This window comes from Phytophthora ramorum, assembly GCF_020800215.1.
Source record: "Phytophthora ramorum isolate Pr-102 chromosome Unknown Phyram_PR-102_s0008, whole genome shotgun sequence".
Taxonomy (NCBI): domain Eukaryota; phylum Oomycota; class Peronosporomycetes; order Peronosporales; family Peronosporaceae; genus Phytophthora; species Phytophthora ramorum.
The window spans coordinates 584,418-605,383 of record NW_027150654.1 but is presented as its reverse complement, the minus strand read 5'-3'; the positions used below and the strand labels follow the sequence as shown (position 1 = coordinate 605,383).

General features: G+C 53.3%; 6 protein-coding genes across 6 annotated transcripts; 3 read left to right on the top strand and 3 right to left on the bottom strand.

Moving 5' to 3' along the window:
- Positions 1-1,471: 1,471 nt before the first annotated feature.
- On the bottom strand, positions 1,472-2,692 carry KRP23_9209 (uncharacterized protein; the record flags this gene model as incomplete). The annotated part of the gene is made up of 1 exon (XM_067894738.1): positions 1,472-2,692. The coding sequence occupies one exon, from the start codon at positions 2,690-2,692 to the stop codon at positions 1,472-1,474; it is 1,221 nt and encodes a 406-aa protein (XP_067742386.1).
- Positions 2,693-6,357: 3,665 nt separating this feature from the next.
- Positions 6,358-8,373, top strand: KRP23_9208 (uncharacterized protein; the record flags this gene model as incomplete). The annotated part of the gene is made up of 1 exon (XM_067894737.1): positions 6,358-8,373. The coding sequence occupies one exon, from the start codon at positions 6,358-6,360 to the stop codon at positions 8,371-8,373; it is 2,016 nt and encodes a 671-aa protein (XP_067742385.1).
- A 216-nt stretch (positions 8,374-8,589) lies between these two features.
- On the bottom strand, positions 8,590-9,276 carry KRP23_9207 (uncharacterized protein; the record flags this gene model as incomplete). Its single annotated transcript, XM_067894736.1, has 1 exon — positions 8,590-9,276. One exon carries the CDS (start codon positions 9,274-9,276, stop codon positions 8,590-8,592), a length of 687 nt encoding a protein of 228 aa, XP_067742384.1.
- A 1,533-nt stretch (positions 9,277-10,809) lies between these two features.
- KRP23_9206 (Ras-related protein YPTC6) lies at positions 10,810-11,719 on the top strand (the record flags this gene model as incomplete). The annotated part of the gene is made up of 4 exons (XM_067894735.1): positions 10,810-10,840; positions 10,914-11,108; positions 11,174-11,207; positions 11,281-11,719. 4 exons carry the CDS (start codon positions 10,810-10,812, stop codon positions 11,717-11,719), a joined length of 699 nt encoding a protein of 232 aa, XP_067742383.1.
- A 6,654-nt stretch (positions 11,720-18,373) lies between these two features.
- Positions 18,374-19,150, bottom strand: KRP23_9205 (Cytochrome b-c1 complex subunit Rieske-3, mitochondrial; the record flags this gene model as incomplete). The annotated part of the gene is made up of 2 exons (XM_067894734.1): positions 18,374-18,966; positions 19,093-19,150. The coding sequence occupies 2 exons, from the start codon at positions 19,148-19,150 to the stop codon at positions 18,374-18,376; spliced, it is 651 nt and encodes a 216-aa protein (XP_067742382.1).
- Positions 19,151-19,552: 402 nt separating this feature from the next.
- Positions 19,553-19,798, top strand: KRP23_9204 (uncharacterized protein; the record flags this gene model as incomplete). Its single annotated transcript, XM_067894733.1, has 1 exon — positions 19,553-19,798. One exon carries the CDS (start codon positions 19,553-19,555, stop codon positions 19,796-19,798), a length of 246 nt encoding a protein of 81 aa, XP_067742381.1.
- Positions 19,799-20,966: the final 1,168 nt, after the last annotated feature.

The window sequence follows — 20,966 nt, the reverse complement described above, 5'->3', positions numbered from 1 at the left end:
GTGAGTTCGAGCTGCTCTGGGATGAAGGACGGATTTGGGTTCTTCTGATCGTAAGTGCGCCCGCTGACAGAGTCTCTTTCTGGCACAGTCTCTTGATAGCTAACACGACGGACTTGTGCGTGCTTCTCTACGTTTATTGCTTGCGTGAACAGTGTAACCTCGTGAGCACTAGCTTGCAACTTGCGGTAGACGCGTATCTCTCTCTTGGTGTCGGCGGTAAGAACTTGGGCTCGACGTACATGCTTCAAGAATTAAACGTGACTGTTGTGCAGGCAAAACGCGCGAGTGCGATAGCATGTTCTTCGATGACAACGGCGGGCTGTTCGAGCAGTCACTGCGTCTGGTGATTTCCACTGGGACGTACTTGGTGCCGAACTGGGGCGCACTGTATGTGTTTTACGTGCTGCCACGCTTCCAGTTCTCCACGGTCTTGGACATGCCCGGACTCCTGATGGACGACGAGTGCGACGAGGCGGCGTATGAATTGCTTTCCGGTGATGAACGCGTAAAAACCAATGTCCTAAGTATTACTACTTGCAGCTGAGTCCTCGCACCGGTCGTAAGCACCAGTTCCGTGTTCACTGCGCGCAAGAGCTGGGTGCGCCGATCGTCGGCGATGACAAGTACGGTGGACATCCAGCCGATCGGCTGTACCTCCACGCGAGGCGCATTCGATTCCCTGACCCGTTTACGGCTGGGCGGTGGATCGACGTGTCATGCCTCCTCTAGACAAAGGGACAACGATCGAGTATGCGCTTTGGTGACGATCAATTCATGATTTCACTATGTATTTCACATGGGCGCTGTTGCAAATGCTTCGGTTTGAGTCATGAACGAGACGGAGATCGATCTCTCCTATGTGATGCCGCGAGTGGAGTTTTTCGATCCGGTGAAAGGGTCCCGGCCACGTTTGGTTCACGTTGACTTGCTACTCCAGGGCTGGCAATGAAGCACCGATGACACACGCTGCGTTTCGGAGGTGCTGCGTCCTCCTCTCTTGGCTGATTAGGTGGTGATGGCGCTGGTGGAGACCTCGATTTCCACTGTGTGGCTCATGACAATCTGCAACAGTGGCAAATCCATAGATGCTTCGACCATTACGTGGTCGGAGTGCGGGGGCTGACATCAGGTGGTATTCAAACCCGTGATCTTCGTCCGGCGTTGGTCTCCATATACTTTGACGTAAACGTCAAGTGGCCGCACCAGTGGTGATCCCGATGACAAGATATCCTCGAGAATCAAGTGTTGGTTGGCTGCAGCGTAGCTGAAAAGGTGGAAGCAAGTACCAACTCGAACGAGTCAAAAGCAAGTTGTTCCGTGTGCTACGTGACTGCAAAGCGTTTGTTTTTTTACTACGTTAGTAGCTTGTTCTCGTGTAGTCTGGCGGCCAAAGATACGACGGTGATTTCGTACAAGACTTGCACTGGAGGTTGAAGGTCATAAATCAATCGACATACCAATTATCTGATCCCTACTCCTTGTTCTTGGCTTGTGCAGCAACTGACTTAATGAGGTCCAGCATCATGGCTTGCTGCTGCTGAATGGTAGCCAGCAATTGCGCGTGCTGGTTTTGCTGCGCTTCGAGCTGCACACGTTGCAGCCGCTCAAGCTCTCGCACTTGTTCGTCGGCATGTCGTCGCTGCTCTGCAAGCTCTCGTTCCATCTTGATCTCAAGCAGTTCGAGCCGGCGCTGGCTATCCCTGTCAGCTTCTCCTGTCGCTTCAGCTACAGCGATTGCAGCAGCGACTTCACCAACTTTGGCTACCGCAGCGTCGTGCTGCGTGATATTCAACGGTAGACACGGCTCTCCTCTCCGCTTCCGCACGTCCTCCTGTACTTCTTCAAAAGCCGTTTGCTTGGCTTGAACCTCAACCAGCAGTTCACGCTTGCGTTCATACTCGTCCGACGTGCCCGCCTTCCGCAGCGCAGCAGCATTGCCTGCCCGTAAATGATCCAGCAACAAAACCACACGAGCTTGACAAGCACCCGCCGTCTTTTCCAGACGAAACTCGTCGTGTGCTCGCAGTTGGTCACTCACTTGTTGCCACCCGTCCATCACGTGCTGGAACGCCCACGGCTTGGTCTGCAGCACCTGCGTCAATAGTAAAATGTCGTCCGCCGACACGAACTGCTTCCTGCCCTTGGACAACGGAGGCACCGCCACCTTCTGCACCTGTTCGTCGTCTGTGTCGTCTCCATCTTCCACTTCCTGTCTCGTCCTCTTCACACCTGAAACCCCTTCCACCTCTATATCAACAGCAGCTTCCTCTACGTGCACCGTCCGCTGGGAGCGATGCAGTCCGTGACGCTTCTTGAATCTCTGCACCCAGCCTAGTGACACAGACTGCACAGGCCCACGTATCCTCTGCAGGATCTCGTTGGCCTTGGTCCACAGCAGGCCCTCGCTCAGGACGGGTAGGTCGTCCTGCAGGCTCTGCTGGCTCTGCACGAATGCGAACAGCTCCTGTTCCATCTCTGGGAAGCGACCGCTCTGCACGCGCTTGGCTTCTGGGTTGACACACACTTCCTCGGGCATACTGGCGATCTTGCCGATGGTGGAGCGCCCCAGCCACTTGCCCAGGTGCGCGTGCACCCATTCGCGCAGCTGCTCCTGCGTCAGGTCGGGCCGCTCGCGGTGGAAGGCCCGCAGCTTGTTCTTCTCGGCGATCGTCAAGTGGTGCCGGGCGACCATGAGAGATGGCTTCAAAATGCTCTTCAGGGGAATGGAAAGTTGCTCTTGAGTTCCGCGAGATGGTCGTTCGGAAGCGAGCTGTCTCTCTGCTCTGCAACCGTAGTGACAGCTATTTCTAACTGTAGCGACTCGACAGCCATTTCTAACCGCCTTTTTACGTCTCTCTTGTCGTCATGGCCGCTTCTCCTGCTCCCAACGCTGTCCTAGAACTCTCACAGCGTGCCCAGATAGACACTTTCCTGCTCGAAGACGAGCGCTTGGAACGGGAGTATCACCGCCACAAGGAGCGATTTTTAACGCTCCAGCAATGTCAGGATAAGAATTTTCTTCTGAGCGACTGGCCGTTTCTAAATGGCTCCAGCCGACTTCAACGTCGGAAGTTGATCTTCGAGCACAGCAAAGACTTCCCTTTATTGCACCAAGCGGCCGCCACTGGGGACCGAGAGCAACTCCGAGCTCTACTCAAGGTACCTGGAGTCTGTGTGCTGGAGCGAGACGCCTGCGGACGCATTGCACTGCACCACACAGTTATTAACGAGCATTTGAAGGCCGCCAAGATACTTTTGCGACGAAGAGATGCCAAGCTGCAAGTTCAAGTCCAAGACAATTCCAGTCGCTCTGCACTGCATTATGCACTGGAGAAGTTGGAGCTGTTGGCGTTGCATCGACGAGATGGGGTGGGGGTTCTGGCATTGGCGACTGCAGGGATGAGGATGGAGAGCAAACGGTATCGACGACTTTGGCAGTTGACAGATCGGATGCTTGAGATGGTCAGTCGACGGGTTTTGGATGGAGAGTGCGCGATTGATGAAGCTGGAGGTGAAAACTTAAAGGTGCTGGATATGCGTTGTCGAGGAGATTTGTGGGATGTTTGTCGGTCAGGAGACTTAGAGAGACTGGAGAGTATTGTTAAGATTTACGGCTGCTCAAAGGAAGACTGGGAGTTGAAGGAGCTGAAACGAACACTGCTGCACGAAGCGTGTGAAAATCAGCAGCTGTCAGCTGTGTATTTCCTGGTTTCTACGATACGTGTACCTGTCTGTTTGCAGGATGTATCGGGTTGTACAGCGTTACATTGTGCTGCACGCAGGGGTTACCTAGATGTTTGTCAACTGCTGCTTGAAAAAAACCCTGATGATAAAAGTATTCAGGAAAATGAAGAGTTTGCACTTATCCAAGATGCTCGCGGGAGAACAGCTTTACATTGGTGCTTGCTTGGCTCCGTTGATCCACTGACACGTCTGCAAGTTGCTACACTTTTAATTCGATCATGCACACCCGCATTGCACGTTTGCGATCACGATGGTGTATATCCTCTTCATCTGGCCATTTGGAGAGGAGAGCTAGAACTCGTCCAGCTCTTCATCGGTCTTGGTGCAAGTGTGTGTGCGTCTTCCACCTATACCCTTCAACCTAAACACGATGAAGACGCGCAGAAAGCAGCATGGGCACCTTGCGGTATTGTCTTTCAGCACCGCCGTCTCAAAAAGTTACAGAAAACCACAATCTCAACGCTCATCACTGATGCAGTATCGGATAGCCCCAGACGTAGCAGAAAGAGAGCCCCGGACTGGGAAAATGTACAGCATCCAGTGGAGGCGTTGTGGTATTGGCAATTAGGCAGTCGTTCTTCTGAATCGGAGAGGAAAATGAATGAAAGCGAGAAGCAATCAAACGCAAATGGTGGAGTCACGACCACAGAGGAAGAGCTGGGATGCCGAAAGTATGGCGGGGTTTGTGATTGCTGCAAGCCCACCAGTACCAGTGAGGCAGCTAGAGCATCGTCTTCCGCTCCAGTTGGTTGCATGTATCAGTTGCTACCACCTTTTTTGCTCGCACTACGCGTGTGCGGGCTGAAACATGGCGATTCGTTGCTAAATCCTCGAGTAGCAATTGTTGAGCTCCTATTGATGAACGGTGCGAATCCTGACGGAGTATGTGATACTGAAGATGCTAGCGGTGGATCAGTACAAATGAATGTACATTTCCCTCCATCGCTAGTTGAAGGACTACAGACGTCTATCCGATACCCGCAGGTGCTTCCTATGTTACTTCAGCATGGAGCTCAACGAATCAGCGCCCACGATATTATACGTTGGTGCTTCACAACATGTTCAACTCATTCTAGCCAGGTGGAAGCATTGCTGAATCAGCTTCTCGATTTGGAAAATATTGCGAGTAGCTCTGCGTTTTTGGCAATGGTCTTTAGTCAAAAGTACTTTCACACATTGATGCACTGTGTAAAGCAGTGGCCAATGAAGTTAAAGAGCGTCAATTTGGAGGGAAATGCAGATGAAAGTAGCGAAAGTGATAATGGTTGCCCGCGGGGTGGGTCTCCGTGGAAAATAATTTACGAAGGTCTGTTGGCTTGGAATAAAGAACGGAGAAAACGTAGGGGGCTTAAACCAATCGAGATAGAGCACCTAGAGTTTCTGTACGAATTGATCCAACCTGCTCGTGAGACTGCTGGATATGGTGATGCAGATCTGCACGGAAGTGGTAGCTGGCAGCTATTTGAGTATTGTGTGGATAAATATCTACACCAGAGGCGTAGTGATTGCCTGAGGCAGAAAGGATTGGAGCCAACAATTGAAAAGCGCGAGGAGATTTTGGTAATTTGCACTCGTGCCCTATTCAAACACTGGAAGAGGATTGAGACCCACGACCAACATACGAAGATGACAACTTGGCTTCAATTTACACTATCTCTTGGTTACTTAGACTGTGCCTTAGTTCTCCTAGAAGAATTGCACCGGTTGGAGCACAATCATCTTTTGTTAGACACAGTTTTTGATCTCCACATTTCGGCAGAAGGTGGTCGACGCTACTACAGCAATGACCAATTCCGATACCACCGAGAGTTTCTGATTGTATGCGCTGAGAATCTGTTAAAAATCAGCTCGAGTGCTATAGACCAAGGCCAGCAATCGCATGAAGTTGCCTCTATTAGATCTATCGTACACATGTGTGCGAACGATTTCCCGCTCGCCCTTGTTAAAAACTGTTTTGATATCGTGTTTCCAGACGTTCTCACAATTTTTTCTCCTGACAAGTCCAAGGCTTTTGAAAATCTGAAAACGATTCGAGTACGAGGTAAAACGATGGTGCAGTGGATAGTCATGCATGCTCGCGCCGATATCATGGAGTGGTTACTTCTGAGTTTTCCAGTTGGGGCAGAGCGAGGTTTATATTGGAGTAAATTTGTTGCTGCTCCACGCGTTCTGCTTTCTGGCGACTACAACAGCACTTTGCCCAGTTTCACGGATAAACTCTTCTTGTTCTACAGGAAAAATGTTCAACATCATCTTAGTGTGAGCGAACGCAAGGACTTGGTCATAAGTTTGATGGTGAATTACGCGGTCCCTCAAGACTGTGTTATCCTTATAGAGCGGCTCATAATCTGCTGGGCATCCAACAACTCCAGGAACGATGAGATGCAAGTCATTACAGTTACGCTGAAGGAAGCCCGCATTCTTCACACCATAGTTCGATGGAATGCTATACGGACGGCAGAATTTTGTCTATCTGGGCAATGCCCCAACGTAGACTGGCAGCAGATCTTCATCGCAGAGAATCAGGAACGGCACGAACTAGACGACTGCAATCCACTGGAACTTTGCCAACTGCTTGGACACAATCATTTGTACAGTGTGTTATCATCCAAAATGCTGCAACCGAGTCTTTCGGGAGCCAAGGAAGACAAGAACACGGTAAAAGAGGAGCTCAGTCAACATGGGTCGGTGACAAGCAGCGATGCCGATGGGGAGGTATCAACTACTCCCTGGGTACTCGGTCTACTTCGGAGCGTGCTCAGCATCAATGAGAACTTAATGTCGAAGGGCTCGGAGCAAGAAGGTATCGTAGAAAACTTCAAGGGATACAAACGCAGTGTTGGCACTCAAGATCCGTGGATGTCCGCGGTGGCGCTGGATCAGGTAGCACACTTGCAAGCAATGGCGCTGACCCGAGATCCACGTACTGATCCAGACCATTCTGTGAGTGCACTGGTCCAAACGGCGATCACGAGTGGGTCATTAAATGCTTTGAAGTGGCTAGTGAGCACGAGTGTCCCTATGAGCAAATGCTTAGCAGAGACAGAAGGCACCGAGTGCCTATACGCTGCAGCCAAGCACCCTGGTGACGTGTATGCCGAAATGACGTTGCTGTTATTGGAGAACAAGCTTAGTCCTGGGCGTTTGGCTGGCGATGGAGTGGGTGTGACGTTGCTGCATCGTGCCGCTTGTTTCACGAACACGTCTCTAGCGTGCCGTATCATGACAATGCTGCTTGATCGATCGGATTGTGACGTGAATGCACTGGATGCCTTCGGGAACACAGCAGTGATCTATGCATTGGCAGCGGGTTGCTTGCACAACGCGTGCTTTCTCATGAAGCACTTGACATGTCGACTGGAGGCCGAGTACGAAGGACAGGCTTCTTTCTACTACACGCTTCACGTAGTCCCATCTTTCGCGTCGAGGGCGATAATGCGTGAACTGTTGCTGACCAAGCGAGACCATGCGTTCCTCCATTGCGATGCTGAGAGCAAGACTTGTGGCTGCAAGGGCTACGAACGACCCCGGGAAGATGAAGACGGCGGAAGCCCACATCCGTGTGGGTTTTGCGGCCATGAAGCAATTTGCCATCGCATTGTGCCGCTCCCCTCATGGTTTCGAGACCAGTACGACACGTACGTCGCTGCTGGGAACTCGCCACGGAGACGCTCCCATTCCAGCTCGGATGATGACAGCGACACCGAAACATCCCGACACGACCGAGCCGAAGATGACGAAGATGAGGAAATCGTACTTGAAAACGACCGCGGGCGCTTGGACGTGAGGCTGTTGAGGCGAATTATGGAGCTCCGGTATGACGACATCCTTCACGCTAACGGTCTAAGTGTTGCCGTTGCGTTCGAGCACACAGAGGACGCAACGGCGTCTGACGACCCGATGGTTCAGGAAACAGTCACTGTATGTTCTGACCATTTAAGCAGCGCCAACTGCGGGCTCACCGAAAAGGAACTTGTGTTGGAGGAAGAAGCGGACAGCGTGAACGAGGATCTGCTGGCGATTGCAGCTATCGTCGAAGAAAGTCTGCAAACAGACGCAGACGAATGCGTTGGTACCAGCACCGAGCCACTACGCAACGCCAAAAGCGGTCGGAAGTTCGCAGACTACCCAAGGTGGTTACAACAAGAGCTTGCGATGGTTCACGCTCCGCGTTGTCTTTGTCAGACGCCTGCTTTCGTGATCAGCAGGAGACAGCTTGCTCATGTTGCAGTGTGCCGATGGCTACGCCGCACGGCGATTGTCCACCTGCAACAGCAGCATACAGCCCCTCCGGGTGTGATGGAGAGCGCTATCATTGCCCTGGCTTCCGTTCAACCGGCCTTCGAGCACTGGCGTCACGTAGCAGATCAACTACCCGCAAGAGCCGTTCCTAGGCCTCCAACTCCGTTGCCAAGAATCCTCAGCAGCGTGCTGTTCCATTGGCAGCATGGTAAGGAGTTCTCGGCCTTTCAGCGCTGGAAGAACCACCGGACGAGCGCTGAGGTCTCGCACCATCGACTTGCAACGCGCCTGGAGCACGTGGCGGCCGAAATGCGTCGCAATCGGTTCGTGACGCTGCAGCTTCGCCAGCAACAGCTCCAAGACTCCACACGAGGTCTACAACCATGACAATGGGCACAGTCTTCACAAACGAACCGAGGTGGTCGTTCAATATTAGTTTCAAGCCATCCTTGATGCTCCTTCACCTCTGCTCACACGTAAACTACTGCTACTACCTGTCGAAACGTTCTGTCTTACCATACGAGATGCAACGCGACACTACTCACCATTGCCTTCCAGCTTGCTGCGTGTCTCCATGGGTCCCTCAGTTCGCGCCGCTACCAACTATAGGTCGTCCATCTCGAACACGTTTCCGTGTTCGTCTTCCTCCGGGCCAACGGAGCTGGCGCCGTCCTCGTCGTCCTCGATCACCGTCTCTGCTGCGGACGACTCGGATCTGTACTTGACATTGTTCCCTCGCTCCTCCTTCACCTGGACGTTGGAGGCTTCGAACGACTCTCGGGACTCGAACGACAGCTTGTAGTTCCAGAACTCGTCCCAGAGTCTGGCCTCGCACTGCGAGTTGCTCAGTTGCTGCAGCTCGTGTGCCATGTGCTCTTCTAGTCCTGCAGCGGCGCTGTAACGTCGCTGGGTTTCATGGTGCTGTGGGATCGGCACCGGCGGGGAACACGGCATTGGCGGAGGGCCGGCGCGCTGTCCGTTAGTGAACGAGGCCGCTCTGCGCACCTGCCGCTGCTGGCGGTAGAGCCAGTAGGGCGGCGACGAGCAGAGCTGCGTCTCGTCCCCCTCGTCATTGGCCGCCTTGGGCAGCGGCATGTCCAGGGCAATAGGCGGCAGGAGCCCCTTCTTGTGCAGCTCCTGCTTCTCGAGCTGCACCGCCTGCTTCAGGTCCATCTGGAGTCCGTGGCTGAGTCCGTGAGGCTTCCGACTGTCGATGCTGAGGCTGCGCTGCATGGGCGGCCGCGCAGAGGCCGCCGGACGCTTGGGGATCGGCCTCGTGGACGTGACCATCGTCAAAATCTTAGTGGAATCTGAATTTCTGAAGTTTAGGACCTCAACTTCAACGTGTGTTGACTGGGCACGTGAGTGAAACGAAGTCTCGGCCCAGCTTGTCGAGCGTGGCAAGCTGCTTGCGGACGGACCTGGTCGATGTGAGCTGTCGCCTGCCTTTTGCGGACTGCGAGCTCCCCTGGGCGGAGGCGTCAGCGGGCCGCGTCTTTGACCGGCCTTCTTTTTATTGCGGCTGATCGCGTGTCTTTTTCGGCCATACCAAAACCAAGTACACTTTGCGAAATGCACACCAAACCCATTCCAGAACCTTCAACTTCCAAGCAGCCTTCCACCCAAATGAGTCGTTGGCTAGGAAGAGCTCCCTGTGGGACGAGATCCGAAAGAATTGAGCTAAGGCGGACTTTCGCGCATGCCCATTGGCCCGGTACTGCCATTTTCGTGAGCAACAATCACCAAAGGCCGCAACAAAGCTGCCGGAGTGCCCCCAGCCGTCAGCTATATTTCTACGTTTCCGGTTTCGCAGGTGTGTTCGACAAGCACGTAGCTGTTTGCAATGCCGGTAAATCCGTTCGTGCTTCGGCTTCAGCGGCGCGGGTTGCTGGCGCGGAGAGCAGGGCTCCAAGATTTGACCAGGGTGGGGCTGTCTGGCATGGAACCTCGCATTGGAACCGCGAGCCCCGCTGCCTTGGCAAGACGTCTCGTTGTCCTACGTGAAGTACGTTTGGCGGTAAGTAAAGGATAGCTTAATACGGCGAGGTCACCGCCGGCTGATCAGTAGGCAGGCGCGCACACGGTGTGAAAGGTAAAGTTCGTCAATCTTTTCGGCGACGAAACGACCGAGCGAGTGTAGAAGCTCATCGGCTTTTCGGAACTGTGCCGTGCTTTGCCATGCCGATCCTCGCCGCGTGCCAGTCCATGTGGCGGCCCAGGTGCTTGGCGCTTGCTGCCATCGGGGAGAGGGGCCCCCGACGGTGTCGGCAACACTACACCAGGAGCCGCAGCACGCACACGACCAGTCGCCGCGGGCCCACTAGCCTGTCTGCGAATGCGCTTCGACTCTTGCTGGCCAATTCACGAGGTGCAGATTCAAAGTGTGATATTCATTCGTGGTGCCGCGGCGCGCTGGGATGAATACTCGCTTACATCGGGAGCGGCTGCCGTAACTTTTTGACAATAGCATTCAAAGGTGCAATCGCGCACAAATGCGAGCGTTTTAGCGCCCGAGTACCACTTCGCGGCAAGTCCCGTCCTCCGCTAACAAACCAAGAGCTCAAAGCTTTTGAGTCAATGCCCCACTAAGACCGAAAGGAGATGATTGCTGCGGGGCATTGCCGTGGAGCCGAGAGCGGACCATAACGTTAAGATCGATTGTTGAATCCTCTTCAACCGTTGTGGCACATGTCGCAGATCCACCCACACCACAACGTACTTTACCGGACGAGGTAATCAGTACCATTCGGACGGTACCATTCTGGTAACGGCCAGCCCGAAAAAGGCAACAATCCGAGCCTCGCACTGCTGCAGGGCGTCACCATGGACCAGCACTACGACGAGCTGTACAAAGGTTTGCAAGCTGCACTCGGCCTGCAACCTCTGCCTGCCTAACGACTTTTCTCTCTCTCTGCGTGTGCCAAAAGTGGTGCTGGTAGGCGACCCGGGCGTGGGCAAGACCAACCTGCTCGCCACTTTCCTCGCTTCAGACACCGTCAATGAGCAAGGCGCGTCTCGCTCCTTCTCGGCCGTGCGCAAACCAACCATCGGCGTCGAGTTCGCCACCGCCATCGTGCGCCATCCTAACGGTAAACGCATCAAGGCGCAGATCTGGGACACAGGTAAGTCTTGTCGTCGTTTATCTTGCATCGACAGCACGCAGTCTAACACGAACGTGTATTACTAGCCGGACAAGAGCGTTATCGCGCCATCACCAGCTCGTACGAATCTGCTTGGAGTCTGGAAGTATCAACCTTGGTTTACTCATCCTAAGTGTACCATGCCAACGTGTAGCCACTATCGACGAGCAGCGGGCGCGCTGCTCGTGTTTGACGTGACCAGCCGCGAGAGTTTCAACAACGCCCAAGAACACTGGCTCAAGGAGCTCAAGGCGGCGGCAAACCTGAGCAGTACACTCACGAGCTGCATCATGCTCGTGGGCAACAAAGTAGACTTGGAATCGCCGCACATGATCCAAGACACGAACTACGTCGACCAAGAGCTCCACGAATCGACGGCTGCTACGCTTGGACTCATGCAGCAGCGCGCATCGGCCAAGACGTGCCACAATGTACGCCGAGCCTTCGAGGATCTTGTGATTGCCATCTACAACGCTGACAAGAGCAACGTGCACCGACCCGATGCAGTTCTACCCATGCAACTAGATGAGCGACCATTTGCCATGCAGCCGTCAGCTCAGAAGAACTTGAAGTCTACCAACAAATGCTGCTAGACGTCATGGAATTTTGCAACAAGACTTCTCACAGACAGCTTCAACCACCTCGCTTGAGCGAGAGACCCAGTAGTAGATAGAAACAACCATATCTTGGCACCGAGATAGTAGTAAAAATGAGGTTATATGAAGCACTGAATCACTACGAGTTGGCGTGTAGCTATGCATGAAAATCTTCAACGTGCTCAATGAGTTTCGAGAATGCTTTCCAATCTCAAGTATTTTCAGGAGCCAGGGACTCCTTCAGGGCAGAAGTGCGCTTTGGCCGTGCACCTCCTCGATTTGACCCCACAAGGTAGCGTGCAGTGAAATAACCGAATCTTCATAGTGCTCGGTGTTCAGTCGTACTTGTGTCAGCAGAGAGATTTTGTGCCGATGCCACCACTTCAGATATAGCCTCCTGGGTCACGAGCTCCGATGGCGCCGTCTCGATGGGATTGCTGCCTTTGATCGCCCGTCTTGCTAGCTCATCGACCACAGTCGAGATCTTGATTCGTTGTTTTGAATCGAATACACACATCCGTTTGACCAGCGCCTATTGACTCTCGTCACAGATCGCTGGCCGAGACGGCAATGTGCCACGTTTTACTTGAAGATTCATCGCAGTTCTGTCGGTATCACGCCAGGGTATACAACTTTGTGAGCCGTTACCACGCTTTACCGCATCAACAACGTGCAGAGCTTCCACGATGCACATTCCCAGGGAGTACACATCGGACGCAAATGTCGGACGTGTGTTGGAATCACGAAGACATTCTGGGGATACCCAATAGCAAGCAGCTGTAATTCTCACCTTGGTCTCACTGGTCACCGTCGAACTGAGACCAAAATCCGTCACTTTCGCTTTCAGATCTCTCCCGATCACGATATTGTTGCCTTTCAGATCACCGTGCACCACACCGCGAGCGTGGAGGTACTGCACGCCCAACGCTGCTTCATGCAGCTTCGTCCACAGTTCATCGGTGTGCTTTCGCAAATAACTGACCAGGGTCCCGTGAGTGGCGTATTCGCAGACGAAATAGAGTGGTCTTCCAACGTGATAGGCGCCAAAAAGCCGGACCACGTGTGGATGACAAAAGCCAAACCAAATGTCCACTTCGCTCCGGAACATCGCCACAGCTTCCTTTCTTTTGCGGTTATCTACATGTTGAGCGGGCTCGTTCTGAACTCCGCAGCACGAATAAATGGACGTCTCACTTGCACCAGTTGAGCCCGACAAGATGAGTTGTTTCACCACCACGTCGGAGGCCAGCCACCTTGCTCGGAACACGCAGCCAAAGGAGCGAGGCCAACAACCGGTCGCCGACGAACTCCAACCGCGGGCGTGCTTCACCGCTCAAGGTGTTGACGAAACAAACTCCACCTTTGGGTGAGATCGTGGTCTTTGGGTCGTCATGCAAGGTATACGGGGACCCACGAAACTATAACTTTCCCAGCGAGCTCAACAGGGCATGATAGTGGACATCAGCGAGGAAACCAAGGGATACAGAGAATACCTGCCCAGGGACCGGGTGGTAGTGACCACCCAACACGTGAAAAACATCGAGACTCTGGATAAAACCCAGAACGAGCAGGTACAACGCTTGTATCTGCGGGAAGAAGACGGCACCGACGAGGATGAGTCCACGGATGATGCTGTGGGTGCCGCTAAAGCGGACGACACCGGAAACGCTACGACTGCGAGTCGGCGCAGGAAAAAGAAGAAGGGGCGTCCCAAGAAGAAGCCCTGGCAGCGCAAACGGCACATGACACGATCCGCCGCGCGCAAGGCTGCCGAAGACGCGGACGACTCTGCCCAGCAGGAGGAGGCATCGTCAACAACGTCATGGAGGTGGACCCAATAACTATCGCGAGGCTATGCGTAGCCCACACCGAGATGACTGGCTGAAAGCCATGACCGAGGAGCTGGAAGCCGTCGAGAACAACGGAGTCCGGAAGACCGAGATGACTGGCTGAAAGCCATGACCGAGGAGCTGGAAGCCGTCGAGAACAACGGAGTCCGGAAGACCGAGATGACTGGCTGAAAGCCATGACCGAGGAGCTGGAAGCCGTCGAGAACAACGGAGTCCGGAAGACCGAGATGACTGGCTGAAAGCCATGACCGAGGAGCTGGAAGCCGTCGAGAACAACGGAGTCCGGAAGACCGAGATGACTGGCTGAAAGCCATGACCGAGGAGCTGGAAGCCGTCGAGAACAACGGAGTCCGGAAGACCGAGATGACTGGCTGAAAGCCATGACCGAGGAGCTGGAAGCCGTCGAGAACAACGGAGTCCGGAAGACCGAGATGACTGGCTGAAAGCCATGACCGAGGAGCTGGAAGCCGTCGAGAACAACGGAGTCCGGAAGACCGAGATGACTGGCTGAAAGCCATGACCGAGGAGCTGGAAGCCGTCGAGAACAACGGAGTCCGGAAGACCGAGATGACTGGCTGAAAGCCATGACCGAGGAGCTGGAAGCCGTCGAGAACAACGGAGTCCGGAAGACCGAGATGACTGGCTGAAAGCCATGACCGAGGAGCTGGAAGCCGTCGAGAACAACGGAGTCCGGAAGATCGTGCGCCTGCCGCACGGCGTGCGCGTCTTGCATACGAAGTGGGTCTATAAGACCAAACGAGACACCGAGTGTTTGCTCGAGCGACTCAAAGCCCGACTAGTCGCCTGCGGCAACGAGCAGGAATTTGGGGTCAACTGCGGCGTCACCTTCGCCGCCGTCATCGAGATGACGTAAAGCTCATCCTAGTGCTGGCCAGGAATTGGTGAGTGCCTGCTAAACATGGAGACGTTCCGAATACCTACGTAAAGGCCGAGAACGAAGCCGAATTAGACATCTTCCTACGGATACTGCAAGTGATGGTGCTCCCGAAGGAGCTACTGATGAAGCTTGGAGTGACGAGCACCAACGAGGTGGTGCTGGAGCTGCGCAAGGCGCTCTACGGCCTGTAGCAGGCCGGCCGACCCTGGAGCAAATTGCTTCACAAGAAGCTGCTCAGCATCGGTTTCGCCCAGAGCCTGGTAGACATGTGTGTCTACTTCAGGCTTCATGGGCGTCTACGTTGACGACCTGTTGGTCACCGGGACCGAGCAAGCCGCCGTGGATGCGCTTCTTCGCTGAGCTGGAATCGCTCTCAATCAAGGACCTGGGGCGCGCGCATACGTTCCTGGGGATGCGCATCGTATACGACGACTCCAACGGGTATTACCTGGACCAGGAGGTAACGATCACCGACCTGCTAAGGGAGCATGGCATGGAGCACGCGCATGGAGTGCGAACGCCGATAGGATATGACTCGAACGAACGCGCACGCAAGGACGCCGTTCCGCTCAAGATGAACGAAAGCGTGAGTCATATTAAAATGTACTTCGAAGTACAACCGCAGTGCTTGATGCACGGATTGAATCACTGGTGGATCAGTTGGTCAAGGGAGAATACGAGAATAGCGACTCGGAGATTAGGGTCAAGGCAGAACTTGCAAATAGAGGCACAGACTGGTAAACAAGCACGCTATGCCTATCGCTGGTCCACCACAAGAGCCTTTTCACGAGATACTAAAGCCCACCGTTGTCGTCAAGCTCTCATACTGGTTCTTCACTGTTTGGTGGCTTGTTATCTTTGCGGTTCACACGGTCACGTGCGTGTACAACGCGTTGTACGCATGCTTCTATTGGAAATTGGGAGACACCTATCTTGGCATGTGTCTCGAGTTCTACCAAATTGGGATGCCTCAACCATATCACTACGCAATCGCTACGGTGCATGCCATTATGTCCGCAATTCATGGAAGTTGTATCCTGTTGATGCTGGGTGGCTCACTTTGGCAGTGCTCGCTAGCTTTTACGCCATGGTCGTCTTCCAATATCACCACTGACAAACCTGAGTCCAACCAAATTCGTCGGTGGCTTGCAAGAATTTATGACGAGATAACATATCCGTGCAGTCTATTCGGTGTGAGGGGGGAATATTTTGAAGTGGCCCTTGTGTGCCGTGAAATTGTGGAGACTGCGCTGCAGACCGTACAAGCCTACCGTATGAGCGTGCTGCTACCACGAGCGGTTCTTAACCAATTCTATGTGATCTTGCTCGTCATCAACTGCTCGTCATCCGTCATTGTTGACCGTGTTTTATTCCAGCACGGTGAGGCCCAGCGGCGATTCGCATGCATCGTTTTCGACGGCTTACTTGACCTCATGGCTTGTATGGGAGTCGAGCTTATCGTCATGCTAAGCTACATAAGTGACTACGACCCAGATATCAAAGGCTTCAACGGATTGATTTGGTACAACGACGAGTGGGTGGCTCGGGCTCTCAACGAATTCCAAATGGTTGTCGTAGTCTCGTGGTCAGATTTGGTAAGTCGCGCTGTTTTCTCACTCGGACTAGCCATCACAACCACAAGCATGAAGAAATTGCTGGGATATCTACCGCCAAACGGAAATCGCGTTACTCAGTCTGCTGAACCCAATTTGACCGCTGTCCGTGCTACACAAAACTATGAACTGTTTGGGGCGCCAGATAATCTAGTACCTGTCAAAGTACTACCTCACCATGATCGGGCAAGATTAAAGCTTGCAAGACGCCCAATGTGCTACCGAAAGAAAGTATACACTCACAGTGTGATGCACGTAACGCGTATATTGTTTGTTGCATGGGGTTCGGTTGTGCTTGGATTTCACATCCACGCATCACTGCAGCCAAGACTGGCGCAATGCCTGATGCAAGTGAGGCCGTGGGCAGCAACGATGCCATCCTGCTACCTTGTCGGGCTTGATTGCCATACACTAGGTATATCAGGGACAATGCAGGAAGTGACTGCATCATGGAGCAAGTTTGATAGCTCCACCGTCGTTCAGCTTGTAATTCGACACTGCTCCTCACTCCAGATCCCCGATATTTTTAATAACTTTCATGGTCTCCGTGGAATTAAAGTGTACAACACAACTATCGTCCATTGGGGTGAGTCAGCGGCAATTACAAATGAAAACCACCCCGATATGTCCTCAATGCTTGTCGTTCGCGTGAACATGACGGACGGAGTGCTGCCGGCAGGTTTCCAATCAACGGATTTTCCAAAGAAAGTGAACGATATCGAATTCTGCGTGACGAATTTGCGAGAAATCCCTGTCGACTTGGATACAAAATGGTTACAAGGTATGATCATTCAGGTGGAATACAGCAAGCTCACCACTTTACCGTTGGCAATAGCAAACCTGCATCCGCTCTACCTGTTCCTGACTGGCAATCCAATCACAGAGATCCCACCTGAAGCTTTTGAAGTCGAAGGTATGATATACTTGGGTGTAAGTGAGACGGATATCTACGAGCTGCCTCGAAATGTGGCCAAAGTCTCTGCATCTTTGAACCTGATCGAGATCGGCAACACTGAGATTTCCTTCTTCTGGCCCTGGGCGGACCAACTTGTGGAACGTGTGGAAAACCCAGCTCTCTTTGTCGCTGGAGTCACTCCCTACTGCGAAGGCCTGGAAAAGATTGAAAATGGAGTTGCTGATGACTTTCCCACCCAGCCTTCAACAGAGTACTCGACCTTTCTAATGAACGCATCAGAAGCCAACATCCAAGTGATCTCGCGAGCAGTTGACTGCACACGTTTGGAGAAAGAGCCATTTTATCCTCTTGCCTACGAAGATAGTATTAATGCCTTGGTACCTCCACCTCCCCTAACGAAGTAATTAAGGCAACTTCCTGCAACGATAAAAAACAGCGTTTCTGATCATCAAACTCACAAAAATAAAATTCGGAGCCAACCGAACGAGTTATGATCAGACTTTCCTTCGATATCGAGATGCTACTGGTAACCTCTACATACATCAGTTCAGCCAACACAACAGCAATGTTTGATGCAGGTGAGACCGTGGGTGAGGTCGCGTCCGTCATGCTTTCTTGTACTTCTTCAGGACTGGAGTGCGCATATCTGAAAAAGGGACGAAATTGAAACCCGTGGGGTGAATTAAACTCATGATGTCCCCACGGTTGCTCAGTTGTTGATCCAGCAGTGTCTGGTGTTGGAAACACCGGATGAGATTCGTGGGTTTAGTAAACTCAGAGGCATTAAGCTTACGACTGTCATCGACTGGGAACATTGGGCGGCAATTATGAAGTCAAACCACCCAAGTTTGATGCTGTTCATGTAGGATATGGACGCTTATACCACTGCCCCCCACCCCCAACTCTGCTGGACATCGAGATTTGTGTCACCAATCTACGCGTGCAACCGGCAGTACCGGCTTTTGGGGGCGCTTATCTTCACAACGTTTCCTTGATTTTCGCTCGGTTAGTGTAGAGGTGACGATAAACCAATAAACAGCATTTTCGCACGTGACGATGAATGCGTCTACCGTGGCGCAAGTTCACTGCTATTTCATCCAAACGAGGCCTTATTACCTTATCTGTCGACACAACAGCATCAAAGTTATCAGCGCACCATCTGCACAAACCAAACAACAAAGACCTTTTCGCACTCAACGCCACTGTACTGCAAGCAACAAAATCAGCTCACATCCGTGCCATTATAAGCGTCAACCCCACGCGTTACCTCCAGTCGACTGCACCTCCAACCCCAAGTTGTATCAAAGTGTTTTTGGTATTTTTGCTGCGTGCTCCTGTGTCTCTGCTACCTTGCACACGTCCCTCTTCCCCAATTTAACCCAGCAGGATCTTGTTCTCCTCAAGGAACTCGTAGGGCGGGATCTCGAGGTTGAGCGGAGCCGGACCCTTGCGGATGCGACCCGACAGGTCGTAGTGGCTGCCGTGGCACGGGCAGAACCAGCCGCCGTACTCTCCGGCGTCCGACGTGGGCACGCAGCCCAAGTGGGTGCACACGCCCAGCACCACGAGCCACTCGGGCTTCTGCACACGCACAGCATCCGTCTCGGGGTCGCGCAGGTTGCCCACGTCCACCTGGTTCGAAATGTCGATCTCCTTGGCCGTCCGGTGCTTGATGAAGATGGGCTTGCCGCGCCACTTGACCGTGACGGTCGAGCCCTCGTTGATGTTGCTCAGGTCGAACTCCGCCGTGGCCAGCGCCAGCACGTCGGCGGACGCGCTCATACTGCCCACGAACTTGACGACGGCCAGACGCGCGGCCGTCGCGTAGGCCACACGGGCGCCACCCAGCATGAAGTACGTGAAGGCGCGCTTGGACGGGTCTCCGGCGTCGATGCGGTCCTTCTCGAAGTAGTGGTCAGGCGACTCGTAGGTCTCCACGACGGCCTTGGAGCTCATAGCGGCGCGGCCTGTTATATCGATATATTACAAGTTAGATATGACGCAAAGTGGTTGCGAAATGAATATTCCGCCGGTGCGGAATGATTTTCCTATCATTATTTGGAGGAGGGGATGTAGGAGGGTGGGGAACGTACCCTGGAAGGCCTGTGTGCAGCGCGGGGCCACAGACGAGCTCAGCTTCTTCAGCATCATGGTCAAGAGGGACGGTCACTTGCTCTTGCTCTGCCTGGTCGGTCTCTGTGTGTGTGGCCGTGGAGTGGACGAAAGCGTGCGGTCTGCAGGGCGTTGGGGGGAGGATGGAGGTCACGCGACGGATGGGGTGAAATTCTGAGGGTCCAGGCCCCTCGCCCATTGGCAGAAACACGGCGCGCGAGGACGACATGACGGTACATGAGTCGGTTTCGTGCATAGACACGCGTTGTTGACTTGATTCCACTATGTCTGGTACAACTTCGAGGACTATGCGGTAGCATAGGCTGTTAGATTGTGTAAACCACATATGCAGTGTTCGCCACACCACGACGTTAAATCCCATCCATCACCACCATTCGAGAAGCGCCCGTGTCGACCGCAAGTCCAGCTACCGAGTACACAATGTCGTTCTTCCAGCGTCTCGTCTCGTACGTGATCAACGACGTGGCCGTCAAGGCGCTGTCCAACTCGCGCGCCTTCCAGCGCTTCGCACTTAAGACGCACTACCACGTGGAGGACGCCAAGACCATGGCCAGCACAGGTACCAACGCGCTCAAGAACTCGTTCGAGAACTACGCGCCCAAGGTCAAGGAGTTTGGCGAGGCCTTCCGAGAGGAGGTGGCCAGAGACATGAAGAAAATGAAATGAGCCGGGGGATAGGACGACGACGAGGTAGAGTTCTACCTCTCATCTCGTTCTACCTCCCGGCACGGAAGAGTGAAGCGACGCAAAAGCTTGTTGCTGCAGCTCTTTAATGGGTTTAATATGTTCCTCTTTTTATAGACAAAGTATTGTTGAGTATTGTTTTGTGCTCTGGATAAGAATAGTCTGGTTCGGCCCTACCTGGTAGTGTGCAACAATGCTTCGAGAGCTGTCGCGCCTCGTGTTGAAGACGCCCAAGAAGGTCATACATCTGTCATATTGGGTCTTTGCAGTCTGGTGGGTAGTTATCCTCAGTGTCCACGTGATCACGTGCGTCTTCAACGCACTCTACGCCTACAGCTACTGGAAGTTGAAAGGTTCGTACCTCAACTTGTGCCTCGCGTTCTACCAGATCGGGTTACCAGAGAAGGACCACGGAGTTATCATCATAGTGCACGCTATTGTGTCGACGATTCATGGAATTTGTATCTTGCTAATGTTGGGCGGTTCCCTTCGGCAGAACTCGCTGGCGTTCACTCCGTGGTCGTCGAGCACTGCTGGAAGTGCTAACCGTAGGAGGAGTTCGGCACTTCTCCAGAGCTTTATAAGGCTGTACAGCAAAGTCATGTACCCGTTCAGTCTCTGTGGGGTGAACGGGAAATACTTCCACTTCGCTCTAAACTGCCGTGAGCTTGTGGAGACAACCCTGCAGACTGTGCAGGCCTACCGTATGAGTACGCTACTACCGAGGACGTTGTTGAATCGGTTCTACGTCGTGTTGCTGGTGGCGAATTGTTGGTCGTCTCACATCGCTGATTCGGTGTTTTTCGGTCGTGACGAGGCCCGCAGGAGGTTTGCTTGCATTGTCATGGATTGCATCCTCGACCTCATGGCCTGCACGGGGGTGGTGGTCTTGGTGCTGCTCGATTACGTGGGGGACTACGACCCTACAATTCTCAGCTTTAACGAAGTTGTGTGGTATGATGACGAGTGGGTGGCTCGAGCTCTCAACGAGCTTCGGATGGTGGTCATTGTGTCGTGGTCAGACCTCATGAGCCGCACCATGTTCTCGCTTGGGCTGGTGATCACGACCACGAGCATGAAGCGGCTACTATGGCAGCTGCCGCGAAATGGGAACCGTGTTAGTAGTTCCACAACTTCAATCGTTATTGCT